At 36.6% G+C, this 22,990-nt stretch overlaps 1 protein-coding gene across 22 annotated transcripts in view; it reads left to right on the forward strand.

The window, feature by feature from the left end:
• The window catches only part of ATF7IP (activating transcription factor 7 interacting protein), a 109,746-nt gene that overhangs the window by 77,259 nt on the left and 9,497 nt on the right, over positions 1-22,990 (forward strand). For 8 of the 22 annotated variants that reach the window (XM_068940108.1, XM_068940157.1, XM_068940112.1 and 5 more), the window contains exons 11-12: positions 16,491-16,569; positions 22,407-22,562. In XM_068940108.1, coding sequence (XP_068796209.1) covers positions 16,491-16,569; positions 22,407-22,562 — 235 coding nt within the window. Of the gene's footprint in view, positions 1-1,181; positions 7,423-16,490; positions 16,570-22,403; positions 22,563-22,990 lie in introns of those variants that run through there. The other 14 variants (XM_068940065.1, XM_068940144.1, XM_068940073.1 and 11 more) reach the window with 3 other exon arrangements.

A 22,990-nucleotide genomic window follows, 5' to 3' on the forward strand; every position in this document is an offset into this window, starting at 1 on the left:
GAAAGAAAATGGCCTAGTTTTATATTTAAAGAGTCTGAACTGAAAGCTACAAACATCTTGTAAATTATTGCGACTCTCTAATTTCCACACTATTCCAGAAGCTATTTAGAACGGGAATTCTAATATTTCATTATTGTATGTCAAGGTTGGGGGGGGGGGAGGGGGAGGAAAAACACTTTTTTCAGGAATAACTACTTGATGGTCAAGGAGGATTTGCAGTACATCCTGATTCCTCAAGTCTAAGATACTTTGGACTTGTTTTGAAATTTAAAGGTAGAAATTAAGCTATTCAAAATTATTTGTAATTAATTGTCTTTCTGCATACAGATGTTTAACAAAGCACCTCATACTTATACTGCTGTTAACAGGAAATCACTTTACTGAAGGGAATAAAGTAAATTTCCTCTAGCTAAAATTTCTACATTTAGTGGTGTTTCAAGTTATAATTAAATCTGAATTGTATCTCAAAGCAAGAAGAAAATATACTGGGCAAGATTCTGGTTTTCATCTGTCATAGAAACAAAGATAACTGATATTATAGATTTTCAGGTGTGCCTCACTCTACCCTTTTTTTAAAAGGCGTTTCATGAAGAATGGTTGTTTGGAACTTAATTTTTGTAGATTACCTGTGGATTATAGCTATTAAAAAATCTATCAATATGTGAAATGTAGGAAATACAGTGCTGGGATGTCTAACAGATGTATGGTTTCAAGAATTAACTTTTACTATAAGAGGCATATTTTAAAAGCTTTCTTATTTGGTAGAGCCTGAAACCTGGAAAAAATTTTTGCAAAAACAGATTGCTAAATACCACTATTGCACACAATGGAAGGTGAGCAAGGAGGGGGGAAATGAAGGACATGCAATGCTTTCCGGTTTTCAGTCCTCTGTTACAGTGTATGGTTTGTAGGTTTCTTTCAGTCAAATCAGTTAAAGCATGTGTAATGCCATGGTTAATGAGGAAGGATCTGATGCATTTTAATTGGCTAGTGAGGTATGAAATTGACATGCCCTATCATTTGAAAAATCCAGTGAATGCCACCTGCTTTTTGTTATGTAAAATCCAAAATATTATGTATTACTCCGCACTTCACAGCTTTCAGAACAAAAAGTAGTTCACTGTGTGCCGTATACCTGTGGCATATTTGATGGTACAACTTTGATCAATTGTTTCGAAAAGCAGTTGAAACAGGAAGAGACTTCATCAGAAAAAAAAGAAGCGGTAGAAGCACCACAGATGAATTTTAACTTCCCTGAGGATGTCCTCTTTGGCTTGGAGGAAGAGGAAGAGGATGCTAAGAGCATCAAAAACACCCACAAGCAGACTGGCTGGGCAGCTAACCTATTAAAGCAGTGGCTGGCCAAAAATGGCAAGGATCCTAGCTTTGAATTGGTCCCAGTAAGTGAACTCAATGATATTTTGAGAGAGTTTTATTACACAATAAGGAATCATGACGGAAATACCTACAGTGTGGCAAGCTACAAGTCAATGCGTGCCGGCTTAAACCGGCATCTCAAAATGCCACCTTATAATCGTCAGATTTGCTTAATGAAGGACAAAGAGTTTGCTAGTGCAAACATGGTGTTTGTGAGTGTGCTGAAGATGCTGCGCATGCAGGGAAAGGATGAGACTCACCACCATCCTCCTATAGCTGCTGAGGACTTGCGTAAGATTAAACAGTCTGGTGTGCTGGGATTGCACAGTCCCCTGGCACTCGTCAACAAGGTGTGGTTTGATTTGCAGTTGCATTTTGCCAAACGAGGGAGGGAAATCTTAAGAGATCTGGCTCCAGATGCTTTTGTTGTTGAGAAGGACAAGAACGGGCGTCGATACGCTATGTTTAGGTATCCTGGCAAAGGAAAAAATGGTGAAGATCCTCATAAAATGGGTAAAATGTATGATATGCCAGGGGACCCAAACTGTCCTGTTTTCTCCTTGGAGCTTTATTTGTCTAAGTTACCTCCGGAGCCCCCTGCCTTTTACCTGCATCCTTTAAAGCTAACATCAGAGCAAATGCAAGAACAGCCTGTCTGGTACAAAAGAGAACCAATGGGTGTGAACTACTTAGGTACTATGATGCCCAGGATAAGTGTGGCAGCCAGGCTCTCTCAGCGATATACTAATCACTCTCTCCGAACTACCACCATCCAGCTACTGTGTGAAGCAGGACTGGGGCCTAGAGAAATAATGGCAGTGACAGGCCATCGCTCTGAGTCTGCTATTAGACACTACTGGGGAGCTGCGGAAGTTCGCTACAGGGCTTGGTCAGAAATAATGGAGAATAATGCCCCCAGTTATCTGTATAGCAAGATTCCAAATGAAGTGATAACAGAAGCATTATCTGGTGCCTCCACTTCTATAAATCACGTTGTTTTAGAACAAAACAAAATTTTATTTCCTAAGAAATCTGTTGTGCCATCTGGCAATAATTCTGTGACTTTAGTCCCTGGGGGTCGTACAGCTCTGAATTCTAACAGTCACATCCTGTCGAACCACGCTTCTTCCAAGGTGTTTCTCTCCAAGAACATAGCCAGTGTGAATCTAACTGCCAGTCCCCTTCAAGGCTGTTGTAATGAACCTGTCTTTATAAATCGTGTGATAAAACAAGAACCAATGACTTGATGCTTTCGTTATGGAACTGATTTCAAATGAATTGCTAAAGTACAAAATTTACCAAAACTTTTTCACTTGGTCCACTAAGGAAATTTCTTGCTGCATAGTTCAGCAAGAAATATCCTGTTCACACTCCTGAAATGAGCTATGGAACAGAAATTTAAACAGAGCAGGACTTGGAGTTTGTATGACTTTCTGTGGCAGCTGTATGACTTTCTATGGCAGCTGGCACTCTTAAGTGGCTGAAGAGAGCTATTTTAAAAAATGAAAGGGGATATTGATTTCCACTTAGCTGAAGAGCTATATAACTTTCTTCACTAAGTGCTTGGCTTTTATATTTTGTGAAGAGTGTATTTATTAAACCGTTTTATGCCTGCTGGCACTAATGTAGCATTTTACAAGTCAAATACTTGACTGTAAGAAGATAACAAAGAAGGTACAAGCTGAACGAAATAGACGTAAATACACTACAAATATATATGTACGCATGAAAACACCTAGAGTCATTTGACCGCTGTGACCCTCTCTCTTCAGATTATCATCAGACCTTCCAGAGGATTGTTCTTGTTTTAGTTTCTTCTAAATTGGCTTTCCTCTGTGGGTTACAGACTTATATTTTAGGTCTTTCCTTTTCCTTTTTCATGTTTCTGGCTAAGATTTCAATCGTTCTGGTCTCCAGAGGCGCTATTTGTTATAAATGATGCTAAAGTTGGTATCGTTTCCGTTATGCCTGAAATGGGAGAAACTGTCCTCAAAAGGATTGAGAAGTTTGTTACTTCTATGTCAGATAATTAAAGTTGAAGTGCCATCTCCATATGTGCTTATCTTGAGAGAGGTTTTTATTCATATCCTCTCACCTACCCCTTCCTTCCATTGCATTTCACATGGTATCAGTATAGTATAATAGTCTATCAGAATTCTTTCCCAAAAAGCATGTCCTGTTCTTCCCCACCAAACTCTGGGTTAGAAATCTCGTCTCAGGACAGCGAATGTGAATTTTGTCAGAGAAATGAAATTGCTTTTAAAAAGGCTCTCTTCTGATGAAGAGAAATTAGAAATTGGGAGGACTAGTTTGGCTCATTAAAAATGAACTTACTTGAGAATCTAACTCAATTCATAGTTTGTCTCTGCTATTCTATGCCATGAATTTTTGTCAGAGCTTCTGACAAATCACAAAATCTTAACGTAGGTAAAAATGAAAAACTGGTCATCAGATCACAAAATATGGCAGGTCTAGTTTGGAAGAAGAAATAGCACAGTATTTAAAACACTGTCCATTATTTTAACTAAGTGAAATAAGAATAACTTTGTACTTTTGAAGTGTGTGTAGAAATTTTTTGTGTGTAGATGTATGTATGCACACACATGTGCACACAATCTGTCACACTGAGGACTTAACTGTAGAGATATAGTTCACTAGGGAAGTATTTATGTTCCTCAGCAGTGTACAAAACAGAGAAAAATCCCAGCTGAAATAATAAATTTACCATTATAAACTCCTAATTCTGTGGAGGACTGCCTTGCTTGGAAAGGCTTTCAAATATTGAATGAATTTTATTGCAGTCTAAGCAGAGGACTTGATGCCTGAATTTCAGATTTTTTTAATCATGGCTGATAATTACTTTTATGGCCTTGGATATTGTATTTTTAGTTACATTACAAACTGTCTGTTTTCCAGTGTGCAAGATTAGCATAGTGTGTTCCACTTTCTGATGGATCATCTTAAAGATGAAAAGGTTTTGAAAGTTCTGTATTCATCTTAACGTATTGGGTTTACAGGTACTTTTGTTTGCTATTTTTGTAACGATCAGGGTAGTTGATTAGACATGATCATTAATACAAAAATTACTTCTGCACAATTCTACATTTACTTAGTTGCAGCATTAATTTGTAATATGACTAGCAGAAGGAAAGTATGGATCCAGGATTATCATTTTATCAAATGTTGAATAAATAAAATAGAAATGGTAAAGAAAGCAATCCTTTCTAGTGGCTAGAAAGAAGGAAAATTGAAACAAATGAAGGGCAACCTAAGTTATCAAAAATATAGGGGAATTGCAATAACTTCCTCTAGGGTTTTTTAGAGTAACGTAGGCTTGTAAATTTTAGGGATTCACACAACTCATAATTCAGCTAGACTGGCAAATCTCATTTCCTGTTTGAGGAGATCTTGCTCTAAACTTTCACCAAGATGGATGCATATTATTTTCTCAAAAAAAAAAAAAATCCTCTCTTTTTGTCTCAGGTAGTTCAGGCATAGTAGAGCTGAACATTTATTCTGCAGAACAAGAGAAGTACCTTGCCAGGAAAGAAATTAATGCTTTCTGTCCTCTCTTGCTGCATACTGTGGTCATGCTGACCATATGGCCTGCTCTGGTCTTAACAGCATTTGTGTAAATTACTGTAAAGGCATACAGCGAGTAGTTTCTTTCGTTCCTTGACGCAAATCTAATTGATGATTTTATATTGGAAAAAACAACAACAACAAAAAACCAAAAACCCTCCTCTTGTGGGAAGTCTGGACGCGTCTCTGATTCTTTTGAATTATTGTTTGGCTTCTAATTTGACTTCTGGTTTATTAGCTCATAATTAGATATTTTGGCTTCTAATTTGCTAAATTATGTAATTTTATTGTCATTAGCTGCACAAAGCCCTCTTGTTACCTTCAGTTTGAACCTGATGCTTGGAAGCTATTAACAGCAGTGTATCAAGGTTTTTATTTTTGTATGGGGGCAATTTTTTTGAAAAGGAGAGGAAAAAAATAATCCTGGTTTTGGCTAGAAGTAGCATTGCTTTGAAGGAGCTGGGGTCATTATTACACGTTAGTGGAAAGCTTAATAGACGACTTAATAGAATTAATTCTAAGTAATAGAAGGTATTTCTAGTACTTTCAGAACTGAAAATATTTCCCCTGCTGCCCCCCATCCTGCGCCCAAAGTGTTAAGTGGATCCTCTCTACATATATTTCCTTTCTAGAAAAGCTGAGATAGGCAGACAGAATGACTATTTGCTTCTTTTGTAAAATCAACTGTGGTCACATCTACAGGAATAAAATTTTTTGTTTTTTGTTTTTTTTTAATGTAAGATAAAATTTCAGATCAATCGTGTGCATTGCAGTATGGGTTATATAGTATGAATATCATGAAATCTGTCAAAATTGACATGAATTGGACTCCTCAGTGGCAATATCAGCAGATAACCTCAAACAGCATGATGACCGGTTTTTCGGGTTTTTTTTTTTTTTTTTTCTTCCCTCCTCTCTTCCCATTACGTTTCCCTTACAGGTAAAGCACGTTGATGAACCAACAGTTCATGTATAATTTGTTTGTTATAATTTAGAATGTACTTTGGCTCTAAACTTGTCAATATACCGTTGCTAACCAGCATTTAAAATGCACTTTAAAATATCTGAATATAACAAATACACTTTGAAAGAAATTATTATCTTTTACTCTTGAATTTTCTAATGAAATATTTTTCTAAGAAGTGCAAAGGTTTCATTTCAGGGGCAAAAAAGAGCAGTTAGCCTTAACCAAATGAACTAAACTGAGTTTTTAAACAGTGGCTGCCATTTTACCGGTTAAATCCCATTTCAAGTACTAGAGTTGACTCTGAAAAGGAGTTCTGAAAGCAGTGGATAATGACTGTAACCTTTTATAGTACATCCACATATATAACTTTACATCTCTCTGTCCTAATGAAGCTTATGTCCTGGTGCTATGAATCTAAAACTAATGTTTTGTTATTTTCTCTGATCAGTTTGGAAATCTCTGCTGTTACTTGAAGGAGCATCCTAATAACTGCTTATTTTTATGAAGTTAGCACAGTAGCTTACGTTATGTTCAATTTTTTATTCTTTCATTGCTATATAATTCATCCCCAATGTCAGAAACTATCTACGATGGGAGATGCGGAAGATAAACCTTCTTCACTACATGCACTTTTTCTGTGCCCTTTTGGGATCTCAGTTGTGCAGAACATCAAATTTCTGAAGGTATTGGAAGAAACTCTTAGCCTTGTTTTGTTTTAATCTGGTACATCTCTACAGTTATCCTGAATTATGTAGCTTCTAAATAGGTGCTTACCATTTAGGATAATTTAGTCAGTTATCAGTAAGCAGCTTGGGCCATCATTCTGCTCTAGAGCTGCTTCTCCCTTTTCCAGCCTTCCTCTGCTTCTTGCTCCAAAATCAAGCTGTGGCCAAGGGGATGTGGGAGGGGGGACGTCTTACTATGTTTGTTTTAGTCTCTTAGCTTAAACTTTCTCGTGTTTGCACAGAAATTTTAAAGGGTTGCTATTCAGTCAATGTCATTTTGCCAGTGGCTATCCCAGTGCCTCAGGTCCTAGGACTGCATTTTTGAAGACGTGACAAGCACTTTTAATGTATTACAATACCTATTACTGTTACAGAGGTAGAGACATTTTTAATTATATTACAAATCTTTATAATGATTTTTAGATATTTTATTATGAACCCCAGTTATAGATAAAGGATTTATATATATTATGTATAATATATAAAAACAGAGCTATGGCATATTGAGCGAATTAATGAAAAAAAAAAAATTTTATTATGTTATGACATAAAATAACAGTGAACAAACTTAATGGGGTTGGATACATTAAAAATGGCTGGTATGAAATCAATCAGTTGAAGAATAAGTATGATATATTTGTTAAGCCACCAGGTCAGGTGAATAGTCTCCTCTCCTTCCCTGTTCCCCACTCTGGGTTCACCTTACACTCTTATGGAGCAAATCTTTTCTCAGTCAAAGTTGTATCTGTTCGTTTTACCATTTCAGCTAACACTAGTAAAAAAAAAAAAAACAAAAAACAAACAAAAAAACCACACCAGTACCCTATCTGTTTACTGTTGTTTCTGTCATGCCTTGATCTGTTTGATTATTGACTACAGTTTAATTTAAGCCATTTGGTGACTATTCTAAATTCCTTTCCGAAAATGTTAATAAAATATATTTACAACTTTTATACCTTTAGTGGCAATGTATAACAAACTGTGAATGTAGCATCTGTTGGGAAACAATGTGAGCAAAATGTCGGCCTAAAGTTTATAAACAGCTATTAATTCTATATTGTTGAAGTACTATTGATGAAAATATTTCTTGCATTTCATGATTTTGTCATTGAAAATAAACATACATAATTATATATGTAAGTGGGATACTTGGTTTTTGTCTCTGACCTTGGGGTTATGTTTGTGCTGCTGAAATGCAACTAGCTCTAATCAGTAAGGTGAGACCTCTACCTGAGACTAATTCTAAATCAAACGTTTTGGCAGGAGGACAGCTTAAAAATCATAAGAGAGTCAGTTAACTTTAATTCTGTTACTTACGAACGCCACCCAATTCAGCTGCATGTTGTCATGTTGGGAATTTTTCAGATGCTTTTAAAATTGTCTTTAAAGTGATTTATTTCCTTGAGACTGCTCTATGTGTTACCTAAGCCATCTCCAGTTATTGAGAGCAGTTTTCAATAGTAAGTAAATAAATTCGTGTTTTGCAGGCACTAGTTTGTCTGTTTGGGCCAAAAAAATTGAGTAAAGTATTAAAACAGTGTAACTAATGAGGTCATGACACCAAACACAGATAATAGCTATAAAAAGCTGCATTAGACTAATCTGAAATGTGCTATAAATAACATACATTTACTGATGAATAATACAATCTCCCATCATCCAAGATGGCCTTCCCACATGATACTGTTGGGGAACTGTCAGCGGGCTTTGGGGGAAACAAGGTAGATGTTGCACCTTACAGCAGTAAGAACCGGTGAAGAGGCACGTGTGTGCATGCATGTGTGTATGTGTTCATTATATACCCTTTTAACTGTATGATTAAGAAAAGCAAAATCACAGCTATAGGGAAATACTTTAAGCATTGTGTCAAGTGTGTGTTTCTGTGTGGTTTTGAATTGGAATTATGATTGGTTGTCCGAAGTGCTGGTTTTAGGCACTAGCAATCTTTGAGAAAGGCTCCTTGAATTAAGTTTTTAATTAACCGGGGTACCACAGCCAATGTCTACTCTTTGCAACAAAGAAATGAAAGGGTATATAATACATGAGGTTTAATAAGACCAATTACTTGTTTTATTTTTCTTGCTTGCATTGTTCTTGTTCTGTAGAAAGTGTTGCACAGTGCAGAATAAGGTTTAGGACAACACAGCGATCTTGTCATAAATGTAATACATAAAATATCTGTTGAGAGTATTTGAGTATTACACAAGTATGCAACCACACACTATCACAACAAGTATTGCAGCCTATGAAATTCTGTTTGTGTGAAGTATGAACCCGTTAACCTGCTAGCTTTATTGCATTATGATCATTTTCATTTTATCTTGGTAAGAGATGACATACATTTGGTACCTGGTCAAATAAATTTTCATGACAGCGTTGCAAGGCTGGAATAATTATTTCAATTTTGTGGGAGTTACCGCATTGGAATTAATAACTGTTAAGGAGTGATAAACCTGACACTGAAGCAGTCCGTGACTGAAGTATACTGGAAAATGCTAAAAATCTTTAATTTCCAAAGTTACTTAAACTGTGCTTGAAATTCGTAGTTTTGTATATGGATGACTAAAAACATAGTACAGGCCATATAATTATCCAAACACAGTAACACACACACACACCCACACACCGTAACGGAACACATTTTTAACATCACTCCCCATAATTTAAGATTGGGTTTTTTTGCTATTATATAACGCCTTGGTGCGTCGTGCATGATTGTGGTGGCGTGATGCTTCATGGGTTTGTCTGGTTTAGAATCCTCTGAATTGTTGTTGTTGTTATTGTAGAAACTGTTGTAATAGTAATAATAATAGCGTCTGCACCATGTCAGTACGCCACAAATGATCTTCAGAACTGGGATATTTACTCTCCTGGAATTAATTTTGATTTTGCACTGAGGTGAGTTTGTGAGGTTTTAGGGAGGATGGTGTTGTGTCCCGTTCCCCTCCCCCCCACCACCCCTTTCCAGTTAATAAAATGTTCATTTATGAAAAGCAGGTGGCATTACATTAATAGCATTGTTATTTCTATGTGATGAACTGAACTATGGCGTTATATAATACCAAAACCTTTAAAATTATATCACATATGAAGAGAGAATTGCATATTCATAACTTTCTTCGACAATTACCTTTTTTTTTAATGCTGTAAACTACATGTGCATGTAGGTGTGTGTTACATAAAAAGATATATTACATAAAATTTTCTGTTCAACTTGAATTTCAGAGATTTCTCAGTTTTCTTTAGTAGTTCACTGTTAATATATATGCTATGATGTTCTAGTCTCTTATTTCTGTGTTAAATTTTTTCCAGAATTGTATTATGATGAAAATACTCCCTTCTTTTCTCAGCATCATCCCTACTACCCCTGCCCTGGTTTTTAAATTCAGTCTCATTTCTTTTATTTACTTTCCTCTTGGAATTGAGATTATTTCTCTCCCCCCCCCTCCCCCAACCCCCCCAATTACAAATGATTCATCAACCTCCTTTGCAGCAACGCTGATCTGAAAGAGTTGCTGGATGGCAAAGTTGAGGTATTCTTTCTTCCTCTACAGTATATTTTACAAACAGTATAACATGGTCTCAGCTTGTGGAAAAACTGTGTGTAGAACATAAAATATTAGCCTGTCTCGGTGTCCCAGTTTCCCTGAGACAAATGAGGAAACTGCTTCAGATTCACCACAGCACTCGTGACAACCCTTCGTTACACTGTGAGGCAAATTCCTTTCTGATTTTCCTGTATTAATTTACTACTAACAAATGTGTTAATAGTGTATTTCCTGATGTTAAAGTCAATGACGTAGGGGATGGTGACACTCTTTTAAAATGTGGGGGGGGAGGGTGCGGGGGGGGGTGTACACACACATACTGGATCTTAATTATAAAGTGTTTACATTGATTTTACTGCAAATCTTAATTGTGACTTCAGAGCTGCTCCCAAACTGCCAAATCTTATATTGGTTTAAGATTCAGATGATGCTGTTCCCTGTATTTAGGCATTTTTAACAAGTTCCAGGAATGTTAGGTCCTCTGAGAGCTCTTTTTCTGTGACACGTTTTCCTTGATTTCTGTTACATTCATATGACATTGATTCTAGAACCTCACTAAACAGCTTTTTGGTTTTTTTCCTCAAGGAAAATTGGATTCGTTTTGCTTTCTTTGTAGTGCTTCTTCCCATAAAGGGTGTCTCATTTGTTAGTACACCTGTTTTTCAGTACTTTAATTCTTGGTAGAAAGACTTGCGTGGTTTGAATTGAAAGAAAACACATAATACGTTATCATAGTATGCGCTTTGGAAAAGGCATGAGATTCTGAGTATAGGTCACTTTTGCCAATCCTTTGTACTTAACTCTAAATTGATGTGTAATTACTGATATTTTCTGCAGTAAATCCAAATCTGTTTCTAATATTTTTCATATTGAAACATTTCTGAAAATGTTACTCAGAAAAAGGAGTACTATAGATCACTTCTTAGCAAAAGTTTTGCAAGTAGAATGCTTAGAAGTTCCAGTTTCTAATATAAACTTAAGAAAAATAGAAATACACAAACCTGAGTTGTTACATGCGTTTTATACGTGATTTGGTTCATTATGTGATCTTCCATATGCACCATAAAGCACTAGTGATTAGATGGTGTTTAGAGGTGGTTATGACTTAACCCTTCTTACAGGAGTTGCTAGCTTTCACCCAGATATTTGAAAGGGATGAGGATTTATTCTTTTATTTTTGCCCCTGTTCCAGAGTCTTTCAGTTGCTGCATTTATAAGTTATGTGAAAGAGCTACTTGGCAATAAAATACTTCCCCTGCGACCTCTGTCAGATAAGATAACTTGCCTGGGGCATTTGGTGCGCAGCCCGAACCCAAGGATAGTTATAAAATGTACTGTTACAGTGCTGTAAGTGTAGACATGACTTTATGGACCGAAGAAGCCCGCGGGGTTGGGAGCGGGATTTGACTAGGTTTTCTTCAGTTAACTCACTTTTCAAAACAGACCTAGCTTGTAAATGCAAGATTCCTTCTCACTGGCTATGTGTTTCAGAGAAAATGCGCAATGAAAATAGTGGAGTAGCATTACAGAACACTTAAACAGCCCTTCTGTATTTGGAGTAGTGCGTGCTCAGCTTAATTCTCTTCTGTCCTCCTCCCCCTTCTTCCTTTTGCCTCCTTTCTTCACCTTTATGATTCTGTTCTTAATCGTACCTTACTGTCCTCTTCCCCCATCTCACCTTGTGTTTTGCTTACAGGTCTTTTTCCCATTAAACTCCAGTTTGCATGAACCTTCTTGGCTTGGATCCACATTAGACTTGAGTGTGAAAGTTGTTGTTACAGTATGCATCATTCTGATGTGAAACACTTAATTGCAAATGAAAGTTCACTGACTGTATTAAGAAGCCAGGAAAAGATGATTTATTGCTTTTTTTTTTTTTTTTTTTGCTGTCTCACTGTAGGTTTTTTTCCACATTTATCTCTAAAAATATGCAACATTTCAAAGCAGGTTTTCTTAAGGCTTTCTCAATAATATTATGCATATTGTTGGCGGAATATGCTTTAAATGAAAATATTTACTTTTTTTAATGAGTTCTTTTTTTTATTCACTACAGAAAGATTGCTACAGAAATAAGCATAAAAAAGCTGTCAAATCTAAATGGAAAAAATGCTTTTGATGCAGATTTTCTGCAGAAAATACAAATTCAAGTTTTAAGTGGACCTAAATGCCAGTTAGCAATTACTTTCTACTTTTGTTTTAAAATATGAAAATCACTTAAGTGCCTTTGTGACAGGAACTAGATGATTCAATTTGCTGTCACTGCTTCCTGATGTACAGAGTTACCTCATCAGCTAAGGATAAAATGGATCCAAAATAGCCGTGTGAATGACAGCATTTTCGCCCCCCCCCCCCCCCCAGTTGGAGTTTAAAGGCATATGTGTGTTAACACACACAAGCTGTTGAGAAGGATGGGAAGGGGAGTGAGTTTTGCAGTCTACATTTATTTTAAATCTCAAATAAACTTTTTTCTCTCTGGTTACTACAAGCTACCCGGCTGTTGTTGTAATCCATCAGATTTCTGTTGAGTCAGCGCAACTTCTGGTCTGTTTGGAGACTGATGCTCTGGTTCTGACAAACGATGAACAGTTTGTTTGTAATTAAACACTGTGCTCCTTAATTAGGTAGAACTCTCTTCGTATTACTTTGATCATTTTGTTTCTGTTCCAGCTTACTTGATGTTCTAGGCCACTGAATCTTTTTGCTCTTCAGACTCGCTAGACAGTTCATGAAATGAAACACTAGGCACGTGCTTTGGATTCTCATGAAGTAGTTTCAATTGTTTCACCTTTGTGACTGTGATGATTTGAAAGGGTGTTATGATTGCATCGTCTTGCTCTTGTGCTGGGGTCAACTGAAGCAGGTTCAGGTTCTTGATCTCCTGCGTTTGGAGCAAGCCAAAAATTGATAGTAGGCCAGGATACATTGACTTTGCTTTTCTGTGCTATCAGTTTCTGCCCAGTTGCTTGCTGAAATCTAGTATGAGGAGCCCAAAGACTCATTCTCTTATTTTGATTTTTGACGTTACTGTGAAGGTTGTTCATTCGTGACTGGAAATCTGATGTTATGCTTTCCGTTCCCTTTCCCTTCATCAGGGTTACAAACTCTCTTAAGCTGGTTTCCAATTCCACTCAGAGCAGCATGTCTGAATCTCCTCTTATGATCTATATCATGACTGTCTCCTTTTCCAAGTCACATTCCGTTCTATTTGCAGAAGCTTTAGAACTTGTTTCTCTGTAGCCTTTCCACAACCATAGTTTTGTTGTAAACTGGAGTTTTCACAGGTCATTGTAGCAACAAACACTTCCCTGAGAGGATTCCAAAAAGTAAAATCCTTATAATCGTGGTACTCAAAGCTTGAAGCAGAGTTCTTATTTTCATGAGTAGTTGGGCAGAGGATGTTCTGAAAACTATTACCTGCTTATGGCAGGGATGATTCCAAATAGTTCCATTTGTAGATCTTAACTATTCAGGAAATGTTTGGGATTAATGTGGTAAAGCTTCTCTATCAGATCATGGAGGTTTAATTTCCCCATGAGAAGGTAGCGTGATGTAGTTTCTGATCTCTGAGTCCTGGTTCTTCCCAAATCTCTTACTCTACAGTGTTTGAGACTTTTGCAAGAACCTGAAAATTGTGTGCCATTGCTGCAGAGGATAGAATCCTTACCTTACCTTAACTTCAGGTAGTTTGCTCTGAAAAGTCAAAATCCTGGCCTTTATGGCGGACATAATTAGCAGTCTGTTCTGTGAGGAAAATTGCCCTTTAGGCCTGGTCCCTGACTGCACCATGGTCCCCTGCTTATTTTAGGTAGGAGACATAATATATAGCATTCTCAGTGTTTCGGATTTCCTTAAAATTTTCCTGTGCCCCAAGGTTTCATTATACAAAGAGGCATGGTAAGGGAAGCAGGGAAATCTAGATGGGGAAGTTTGGGAGTCAGGACTTCGGGGTGCAATGTATGGAACATACCTTTCTCTTGGAGTAGCTGGACTGCATGCCCTGGAACAAGAACTGGGGGACATACCACAGAACAACACTCAAAACTCTGATCTGCAGATCTTTTATTTCTTGTGTAAGTTATGGAAAGAACATAACTGCTTATGGATGTTTCCTCTTGAGCATGGCTAATGCAAAGAAGGTCTTTTTCCCTGAAAAGTACAGACCTGGGACATCGTTGGCTGATTGGATTCTTCCTTTAAGAGTTCCCTGTTTAACTAGTTAAGGTTATGGCCTTCCAGACACCCCAAAATCCAAATTGCATGCAATAATACTTACTGAGTTGGAAATTCATAGAATTTCTCAACTGGCATGGTTAGGTAGGGCTCCAGAACAGCTGGTTCTCATACAAAATATTTTTCTGGGGATTTAGATTGTCTTGTGGAAAAGAATTGAAAGTTACTTTCAGACTGGTAAATTTCCTAGTGGGGGAATTGAATAGCTTAGTGTTAACGTTTTTCTTCCCCCAATTGTTCATAAATTTCCCCCTCCATTTTTCAGTCGACTTTCTCCTGGCAGAGAGAGTTGCAGTTCAAAATATACGTTGCTGACGGGAAGATTATCAAGTTGGAATGAAATTCTTCTTGACTCTGTGCTAATCAAGTAATCATTGATTATTTGAATGTTCCTTTTATCTTAAGCGTCAAGTGGGTAAATTAGCTCATCATACTCAGAAAACTGAAGCTGGAAAGTCTTTGAAATAGAAGCAAAAGAATTCCATGATAAAATAATAAATCTGTAAGATTTGTGTATATGGGTAGCAAAGATAGAGGCCTAAAGAGATCTCTTTTCTTGCTTTTAAACACAAGTAGTTAGATACTCCTGCCTCAAATTTTGTCATATAGGCTATTAGCAAAATGTCATCAGTGGCAGCAACAGACCTTAAGGCAAATTGTGTTGTAATCTAAATGCATAACGAAGAGGTATTCATGTCAGGCACTCCAAACTCAGTGAACTTATCATTTGGAGATAGCTTTCATTTGTGCTTAATAATCACATGGTACCTCTTTTCTGTCTCCCCAAAAACTTGCTTGTGTGAGAATTGTCTTCAGGATCTCTCTAAAGGCTTGCTTTTACTTAACAGAGAGTTCATAGGGGAAACAAGCCCAGTGTTTGAGCTCTTTGCGTCGGTCCCCATCTGACAGCACTGAAACACCTCTAGTTTTTCAAAGCGTTTATAATGTTTATGTTTGTACTGGCCATGTGTGGCTGTTCGTTTTTATATTTTTTTTCGATTGTAATTGTTCAGTGATTTTGACAGTTATGCCCCTTTTCTGACCCTTTGTCTGTTCCAAGGAACCTGGTAGTTACTGTAGTTCATGAATCAACAGTAGTTCAGTCCAACAGTAAATGATCATCTCTTCCACAAAACCAGCAGTCCTTCAGTTTTGCAGCAAGTTTAAGGAACCAGAAATTTGTATAATTAAAGATCTTTTCTGCAAAATACATAGAAAACATACGGGACTTCCCCCTCCTCAATTTTTTTTCCTATTACCTAAAGGAATAAGTTGCTGATCCCTCCAGTGTGAACAGCTGAGGAACAGCCATTGATCCAGAGGATAAATCCTGTCTGATGATCTTCTAAGTTTTTGTAACAATTAGCCTTCATAAAGGCTTAAAAGATCTTTTTATTTTCTTTAAAGAAATGATTCCAAATGGCTTCATCTATAGAGTAATTGAACATTATGTTTTTTTGATAAAAATACAGTAATGAAATTACTTTAAAAGCTGGATGCAGCTGGAGTTTTCTAAATGGTTTTTGATGGCATATTTTGTAAATATATGGGTTCCAAAGTAGCTTTCCCTCTTTTTTTTGTTGTTGTTGTGAAGACAGTTTCATTACAGGCATATTAGCTGACCTGTTTCAAGATAAGTAATGCATTGTCCTGGTGACTGTACTCTCCAAAGATTGTACTACTATGGAAGAAAGCACAGATTACAATCCTCATATTAATTGTAATAATATTAAGAGTCCTGTTTGAAAGTTATTATGAAATACCAAATTGTCATTTATTTACCTGTAAAATAACAATATTTAACAGCTGGTCACTGCTTTCTTATTCCTTACAAAGTTAAAAGATGTTTTAATACTTCATATTGCACTCAAGTCGTTATTGCTTGTTTTTGAAGTCCTGGGAAATTTGTCTGAAATTTCCTCTTCCTGTACATGTCATCAGTTCTTTCTTAATAAATGCTTCAATTGTGAGACCTCTCTTACTTCAGTGTTCAATGCACACCCTTTTCCTCACGTATCCCCTGGATTTGCTTTTGCAAAATGAAGGAGTTTTGTCTTTCAGAGCGGGAAGGTCGCGGGAAGTGATTCAGGAGGTGTCATTGATCTTACACTGGATGATGAAGATGATGGCTCTTCTCAAGGTAAGCAAAAAAAGATTCTGCTAGCCATAGGGGTAATTGAGCTGCAAGTATTTTTTTCATTCCCTTGAATGATACAAAAGAATAAACTTAAGTTTCTGCCTAATGTATTTTATCCTTTGGTGTTTCAGTTAAAGACTGTTATTTAAAGGTATCCATTATTAAAGAATTCTGATATGCATTAAATAAAAGGGATTGTACTCACTGTGAAACACAGCTTTAAGTTGTTAAGTTTCCCTTATTTTAAGCATTGTTGCTGTCTATTTGAATCTGTTGAGCTCATGGTATAATCTGAACTCTTTGAATTCTTGCATTATATTTTTGAAACTCCTTTCACATGAAATTCATCTTTCTGCTTACTAATGACATACACTTCCTCATACAGTTAATATTTAGGCATTATAATGTTTCAGGTCCTAATCCTTTGTTGAACTGAAAAACTATGTATGCAAAAGTTTAAATAGCAAATGTGCTGTAGTTTTCTGTTCTCTTTGTTTTGGGACTGTATGCCAAGATTAGAGTAAGTCTAGTGGTGCTCTTAAGTCCTTTGGCAATGTGGATATAGTTCATCTTTTAAAAGAATGCATTCTTTTATAACCGTCTTGCATAACTGTGGAGGGGTTTATTGATTATAATTTGCATTGGATTAGCAAAGAATTATAATACTACTTCAAAGACTGTGCATAAAGTCTGTGCATAAGACTATGTATTGCACTGTTATCTTAACTTGGTTTTTTCCTATTTTAGTTAAAATTTTAATTCTGCATGTCTCTAAATGGACTTTGCTATTTGTCTTCTAAAACGTAGCCACCAAGAAGCTTAATAGATTACTCTGGGCAACCTCTGTAACTGTATCTTATCTAGTGTATTCAAACTCTACACATATGTTCTAAAATATCTTGACTTGCTCTATATTTTTACTACCCAAATATAGAAAATCATACTAGGATGCATTAGCATTTTCTTCAATGAAGCAGAAACAGTATGTTGCCACCAAAGGGAATTAATATGGTACACAAGTATTGGGGAAGCATGATGTAATTCAGATAGCTGCTACTCTGGCACTTCATTAACAGGGGGCATATGGTGGACACTGAGTCAAATGTGAGTTGACAGTGTGTTCTCACTGAAACGTAAGTTAATATCCCCTTATTGATGCTAGTGAGACTGCACCTGAAATACTGTGTCCAGTTCTGACTCCATCTCCCCCACTTCAAAATGCAGTGGAACTGGAGATGGCCCAGTACGTGGCTGTCAGAATAGTTGAGGTCTAGAATACGTGACCTGTGAGAAGAGGTTGACGTATGTTGACTTGTTTAGTCTGTCAAAGAGCACGTTAAAGGGTTATGATAGCCTACAACAACTTGAAGAGTGGTTGTAAAAATAGTGGAGCAGAACTCTGCTCAGCCAGTGCCACACGATACATCAAGGCACAATGGTCATGAATTACAGTTTGGGAGGTTTAGGTTGAGCTTGAGGGGGGAAAAAGAAATCATGATGGGAAGGTAGTGTAGCACTGGAGCAGGTTACATAGAGGGGTTATGGAATCTCCGTTCTGGAAAGTTTTCAAATTTCAGCTACACAAAACCACAGCTCATCTGATTTAGTCTTAGGGACAGGCCCACCGCAGCGGGAGGCTGGGCTACATGACCACCAGAGATCCTTTCCAACCAGGTTAAATGGAGGAGAGGTGCACTTCAGATTGTTTTGCATGAGCATGTGCATACCTTTGACTGAATTTTTTTTTTTTTTCAACTGAACCTTATTTTCAGCCAATGTGCATCAAGTTTTATTTTGTTACAGATTTTTTATTATACAGCCAACCCCCCCCCCCCCCCCCCCCCCGGACTGAAAGTCTCTCCAGCCTTAAGGTGCTTCTTGCAGTATGCTGGAATATTAGTTTGATACAAATTCAAATAGTAGAGTGACACCTATGGAGTTCCTAAGAACGTTCAGGCCCTAGTTATTTTCTTTAGAGAATTGTCACCTGCATACTAAGTAGGCCTGATTCTGTTAAGTTTAAAAGGTATTTAAATAAATGCTCACGTCTAAAGAGAGATGCCTGTCATTTACTTGCTTTTAAATCTCTACTGGTACAACAGAGGAACCAAACTTGTGCAGTCTATTCTCCATCCCTTCATTTGTCCAATGAAATTTATGTTTGGATCAACAACAACTAAAACTATCATCTATAATACCACACACCAAAGTATAGATGCAGTGTAATTTAGACGTATAAACTTCAGGTTATGTAAGAACTACTGAATTTTTTTTGAGTTTTGTGAGGGTTTTTTTCTGTATTTTGGTGTGCTGTGGTGGTGTTGTTTTGGTTTTTTGTTTGTTTTTTTGTTGTTTTAATGCCTCAAGTCAGAGTTTCTGTGTTGAGTCATGGAAGTGTTGACTGTCATCAGGCTCGGTCTTCTGTCATGGTAGATGCACATATCACGTTTCTTTTGTTTTGGGGGGGAGAAGGGGGGTAGCATTACAGTTCCTAGGACCTCTGTGCATGTGGTAGAGATGCAGTGTTTTGGACACAGTCCTCCCACAAAATAGAACAGCTGTCCTGCAAGGGCTTTTTTTTTTTTTTTTTTTTTTTTTGATATTTTGAAACCTCATTCCTCTTAAAACAGAAACATAGAAACATCCTCTAATTTCTGATCCTATTTACATATAGCAGTTTGTATTCAAATAGTGCTTCATATACAGAGAAGCATTATCATCATCACAGTGTGGAAGTACTTACCCAATACAGTCTAGGATCGCATTTCCTTTCTTCTTCACATCATCAGACAAGCAGGATTCCATAATCAACAACATATGCAGGTTTTTCTGATCATCTTCACCATCCCACGCGTCTTTTTCCAAGCTGATCCTAGAAGTACGTATTAATCCCTAAAAGCCTGAAATTGCACTTTCTACTGTCATCGCCCATTTTCTAGTTCTTAAGTCTTAGTTTTGTTCCTGTGTGATGTTATGGTCCTCCATTGTGCCGATAGCATCTTCCAGTTTAGTAAACTGGCCAGTTCATTTAGTGCACACGTTCTTACCTGAGTAAGAATGATTGGTGAAAACATTGCATAACCCTTGAGAAACAATGTTGTTAATTTCTGTTCAACACAAATTATGGTCATCCTTTTATCAAAGAATAGTCTATATACTTGTTTATCTTTTGAGCATCTTGCAATACTTGTACAGTCCCCATGCCGTCCAACTTAATAATCATGTGGTGCACTGCGTAAAATGCTTTCATAAAAATACTGAAACACCAATAGCTTTATCTGTTACCTATCACCAGTCTAAAATGGACTTGTAATCTAAGAAAAATACACAGTCCTAGATAATATCATGTTCCACCTAATCTTATTTTACATCCCTCTTTTTGAGGAAAAAAATGGTTCAATGCATACAATAGTAAATCAATTCCTAATAGTTTATCTGATAAATCTGTAGTTTTCCAGATCTTTTTTTTTTTTTGTATTCATGAGTATATGTACTATGTTTGCTATTCTGGAATCCCGTTATATCACTTCTGTTTAATGCAGTGATTAAAAATCCTCACTGTTATGACTGCAATGTCATAGGCCCATTTTCTGAGATGGAAATTAACCTCTCCTCGAGTTTGAATGTATTGGATTTGAGTTTGGCTTATTCCTCCAGTAGTGACGATTTCCATTTTAATGGTCATTTTCATAAGTCAGGTTGTCCTGCCTCCTCCCATTCGACTTTTTTTGTTTTGTTTTGTTTTTTTAAGTGAAGATGATACCATATTCAATCAGTATTGTAATTGTTCCTGTATTACTTTCAGTCTTCATCCTGTGCTTACAGTATACCTACTCTTCCTGTTTTCTTGGCTGACTTTTTATTTACATAGCTAAATAATTTTTTGTTATTTGTTTCCGTTTGTTTAGTCCAAATTGGTTATCTTTCATTGTTTCCTGTGCCTTGTATTTTCCAGACCTCGTTTCCAGCAACTGGTATCTTAACTGGATTATTGATTTGCCAGGGTCAAATGAACCTACTTCTGTTTGAGATTAAAAACAAAACAACCTCACGCTTTCCCAGACTGTCCTTTTAACTTCTAATACTTTTTTTTATAGCAGTACTGGATTCTGGATTCTTACTAGTTTGGATCACGAGCAGGTCTTTGTAGGTCATGGCAAGCGTCATGGCTTTGTAGATCGTGGTCAGTGCCATGGCCACTGGTTCAATGGCAGTTGAAATGTGCATGCATATGTAAATACTCAAAGTGAACGGGTGTATGCATCTCTGTAGAGGTCTCTTCGGAGTCAAATGATTTGCTGAACCCTGGGAAATCTCTCATAGCCTTGTAAAATAAAAGAGCTTTGAACTAATCACAAGATCTCCTAGCTGATGAAAGAGCAGGAAACGTCTCACCTCTTGTCTTCAAAATGAGCCTCCTTTCACTCCCATTTTCATAGATTTTGCTCATTAGAAGAATATATCTCTATCAAATGGCTTCTGTGAAGTAGCTCAGGTATTCAGTCTATAAAAAAAACAATGTAGTCTGCAATTTAAATTGCATTTTATTTTTGAGGCCTTGAATTGTATTTAATTTAATAAATAGCAGTTTGTGAAGGGAACTGTTATGTCAAGCTATTAGTCGTTGGTGTTAAAGAATATGAAGTTTTCTCTTTTCTCTATGCTTTAGATTAGTGCAATGTTTTATTGAAACAGCTCAGTGAAACCATAAAAATAGTCTCTAATTGCCAGAAAAGACATTCTAATCAATAGGGTTTTTTCTATTCTGCCATTAAGCCTGTTCTTCATAGTGCTTTGTAGGTTAGTTAGCATAGTTAATTGACAGTTTCTGAGTGTATTCTTCAATACATTGCTGATGACGTTTTCTCAAGAATGTAATACTGATTTTTTTAAAAGATGTTTATATTGTGCGCAGTTTCACTAAATCAGTGGCTGCTGCATGCGCAGCAAGGCAAATCTTTTTTGAATGAGTGTCCTTTAAAACTTATTTTCATATCTTGTATTTTGTAGTATTTGATGTCCTCTCTGCTCACTGTTACTGTGTAATCTAGCTGAAACATCTAGGCAAAAGCTTCTTAATTCTTCTTCGCTAAACTTGCGAACAGAAGGTCTGTTTACATACAGACTTGCACTCAAAAGAATATTTTATATTATCACAAATAAACTGAAGTAGGAAAAAAAAAAAAAAAACTACCGCAATGAACTACAGGTGCTGTATTTCTCACTTCTCCCAGTCAGTAAGTTGAGTAGTCAACACTGTCAGTTTGAGAAAGATCATTTTTGTTATTACTAAAGACTATTTAATAATCTAATTCCTGTTTTTAAAGAACATACTATGGAAATTCAAAGAACAAGAACAAATGGTTCTGACAGAGCTTGAACAAAGGAAAGTCAGCAAATGACAAAAGGGTGTAAGCATCAAAGGTAGACAAGAATTACTTAAGGAGCTTTATCACTTTTTTAAAAAAACAATTTGAGTACAGCAGTATTTAAGCTTTTCTTTTTTTAAGCTCTTAAGCCACTAAACTGATTTTTAGTGGAAACACTTTTAAAGACTTTACCACAGTGTTTCATTAAATTCAGGTTTCCAAATTACGCTGAAATGTGCAGACTTGCCTGATGATAGAATAAAACATTATAGATTGGGATGATGAAAACGAGGGAATTGACTGAATTTTTTACAACTGGGTTTGGAGAATGAAAAGATGAAAGAAAGATCATGCTAAGAAATGTTCTTTGGTGATCTGTGAACGACAGGAGGAAAAGGCTTAAATAACTGTGATACTCTAATTTCTGTTTGCTATTGTCTGTACTTTTTTTTTTTTTTTTTTCTAAAGCAGATGCCAAGAAGCAGAGCCAGACAGCTGTGACAGGATTGAGCTTGTCCACTCAGCCCTTGGCTCGCCCCTTGCAGCCTTTGCAGCCAAACCCTCTCCAGCAGACAGGTGTGCCAACAAGTGGACCTTCCCAGACCACCATACATGTATTACCTACAGGTAACTGCATTCCACATTGTTATGTGAATGCGATGATAGTTTTGGGTTTTGTTTTGTTTTTTTTTTTTTTTGTTTTAAACTCAACTCTTGTGTGTTCATATTATGGTAATCTGTTCAGGTGAATGTTTAGACTATTTGAGTCATTTTTAATTTTTCTAGCCAGTTTCTTTTTTTTTTTTTTTTTTTTTTTTTTTAAATAACTGGGAGAGTGGAAGGGAAAGATGGTAAAGATGGTTTGGTTGGTTTGTAAGGGAATGATTCAGGATCAGATGTATTCCATGGAGAGGAAGAAATCCTACTGGATGATCCAGATTAGGATTTCTGCTGAAACTTCAAAGGAATAAAAAGGAGACTAGTAAATAGGGTAGCTGTGGAAGTTATTAACAAAACTATTGTTTGCAAAAGTGAAGGAGAAGAAATCTATAGCA

Source organism: Struthio camelus, chromosome 1 (assembly GCF_040807025.1).
Source record: "Struthio camelus isolate bStrCam1 chromosome 1, bStrCam1.hap1, whole genome shotgun sequence".
Lineage (NCBI taxonomy): Eukaryota > Metazoa > Chordata > Aves > Struthioniformes > Struthionidae > Struthio > Struthio camelus.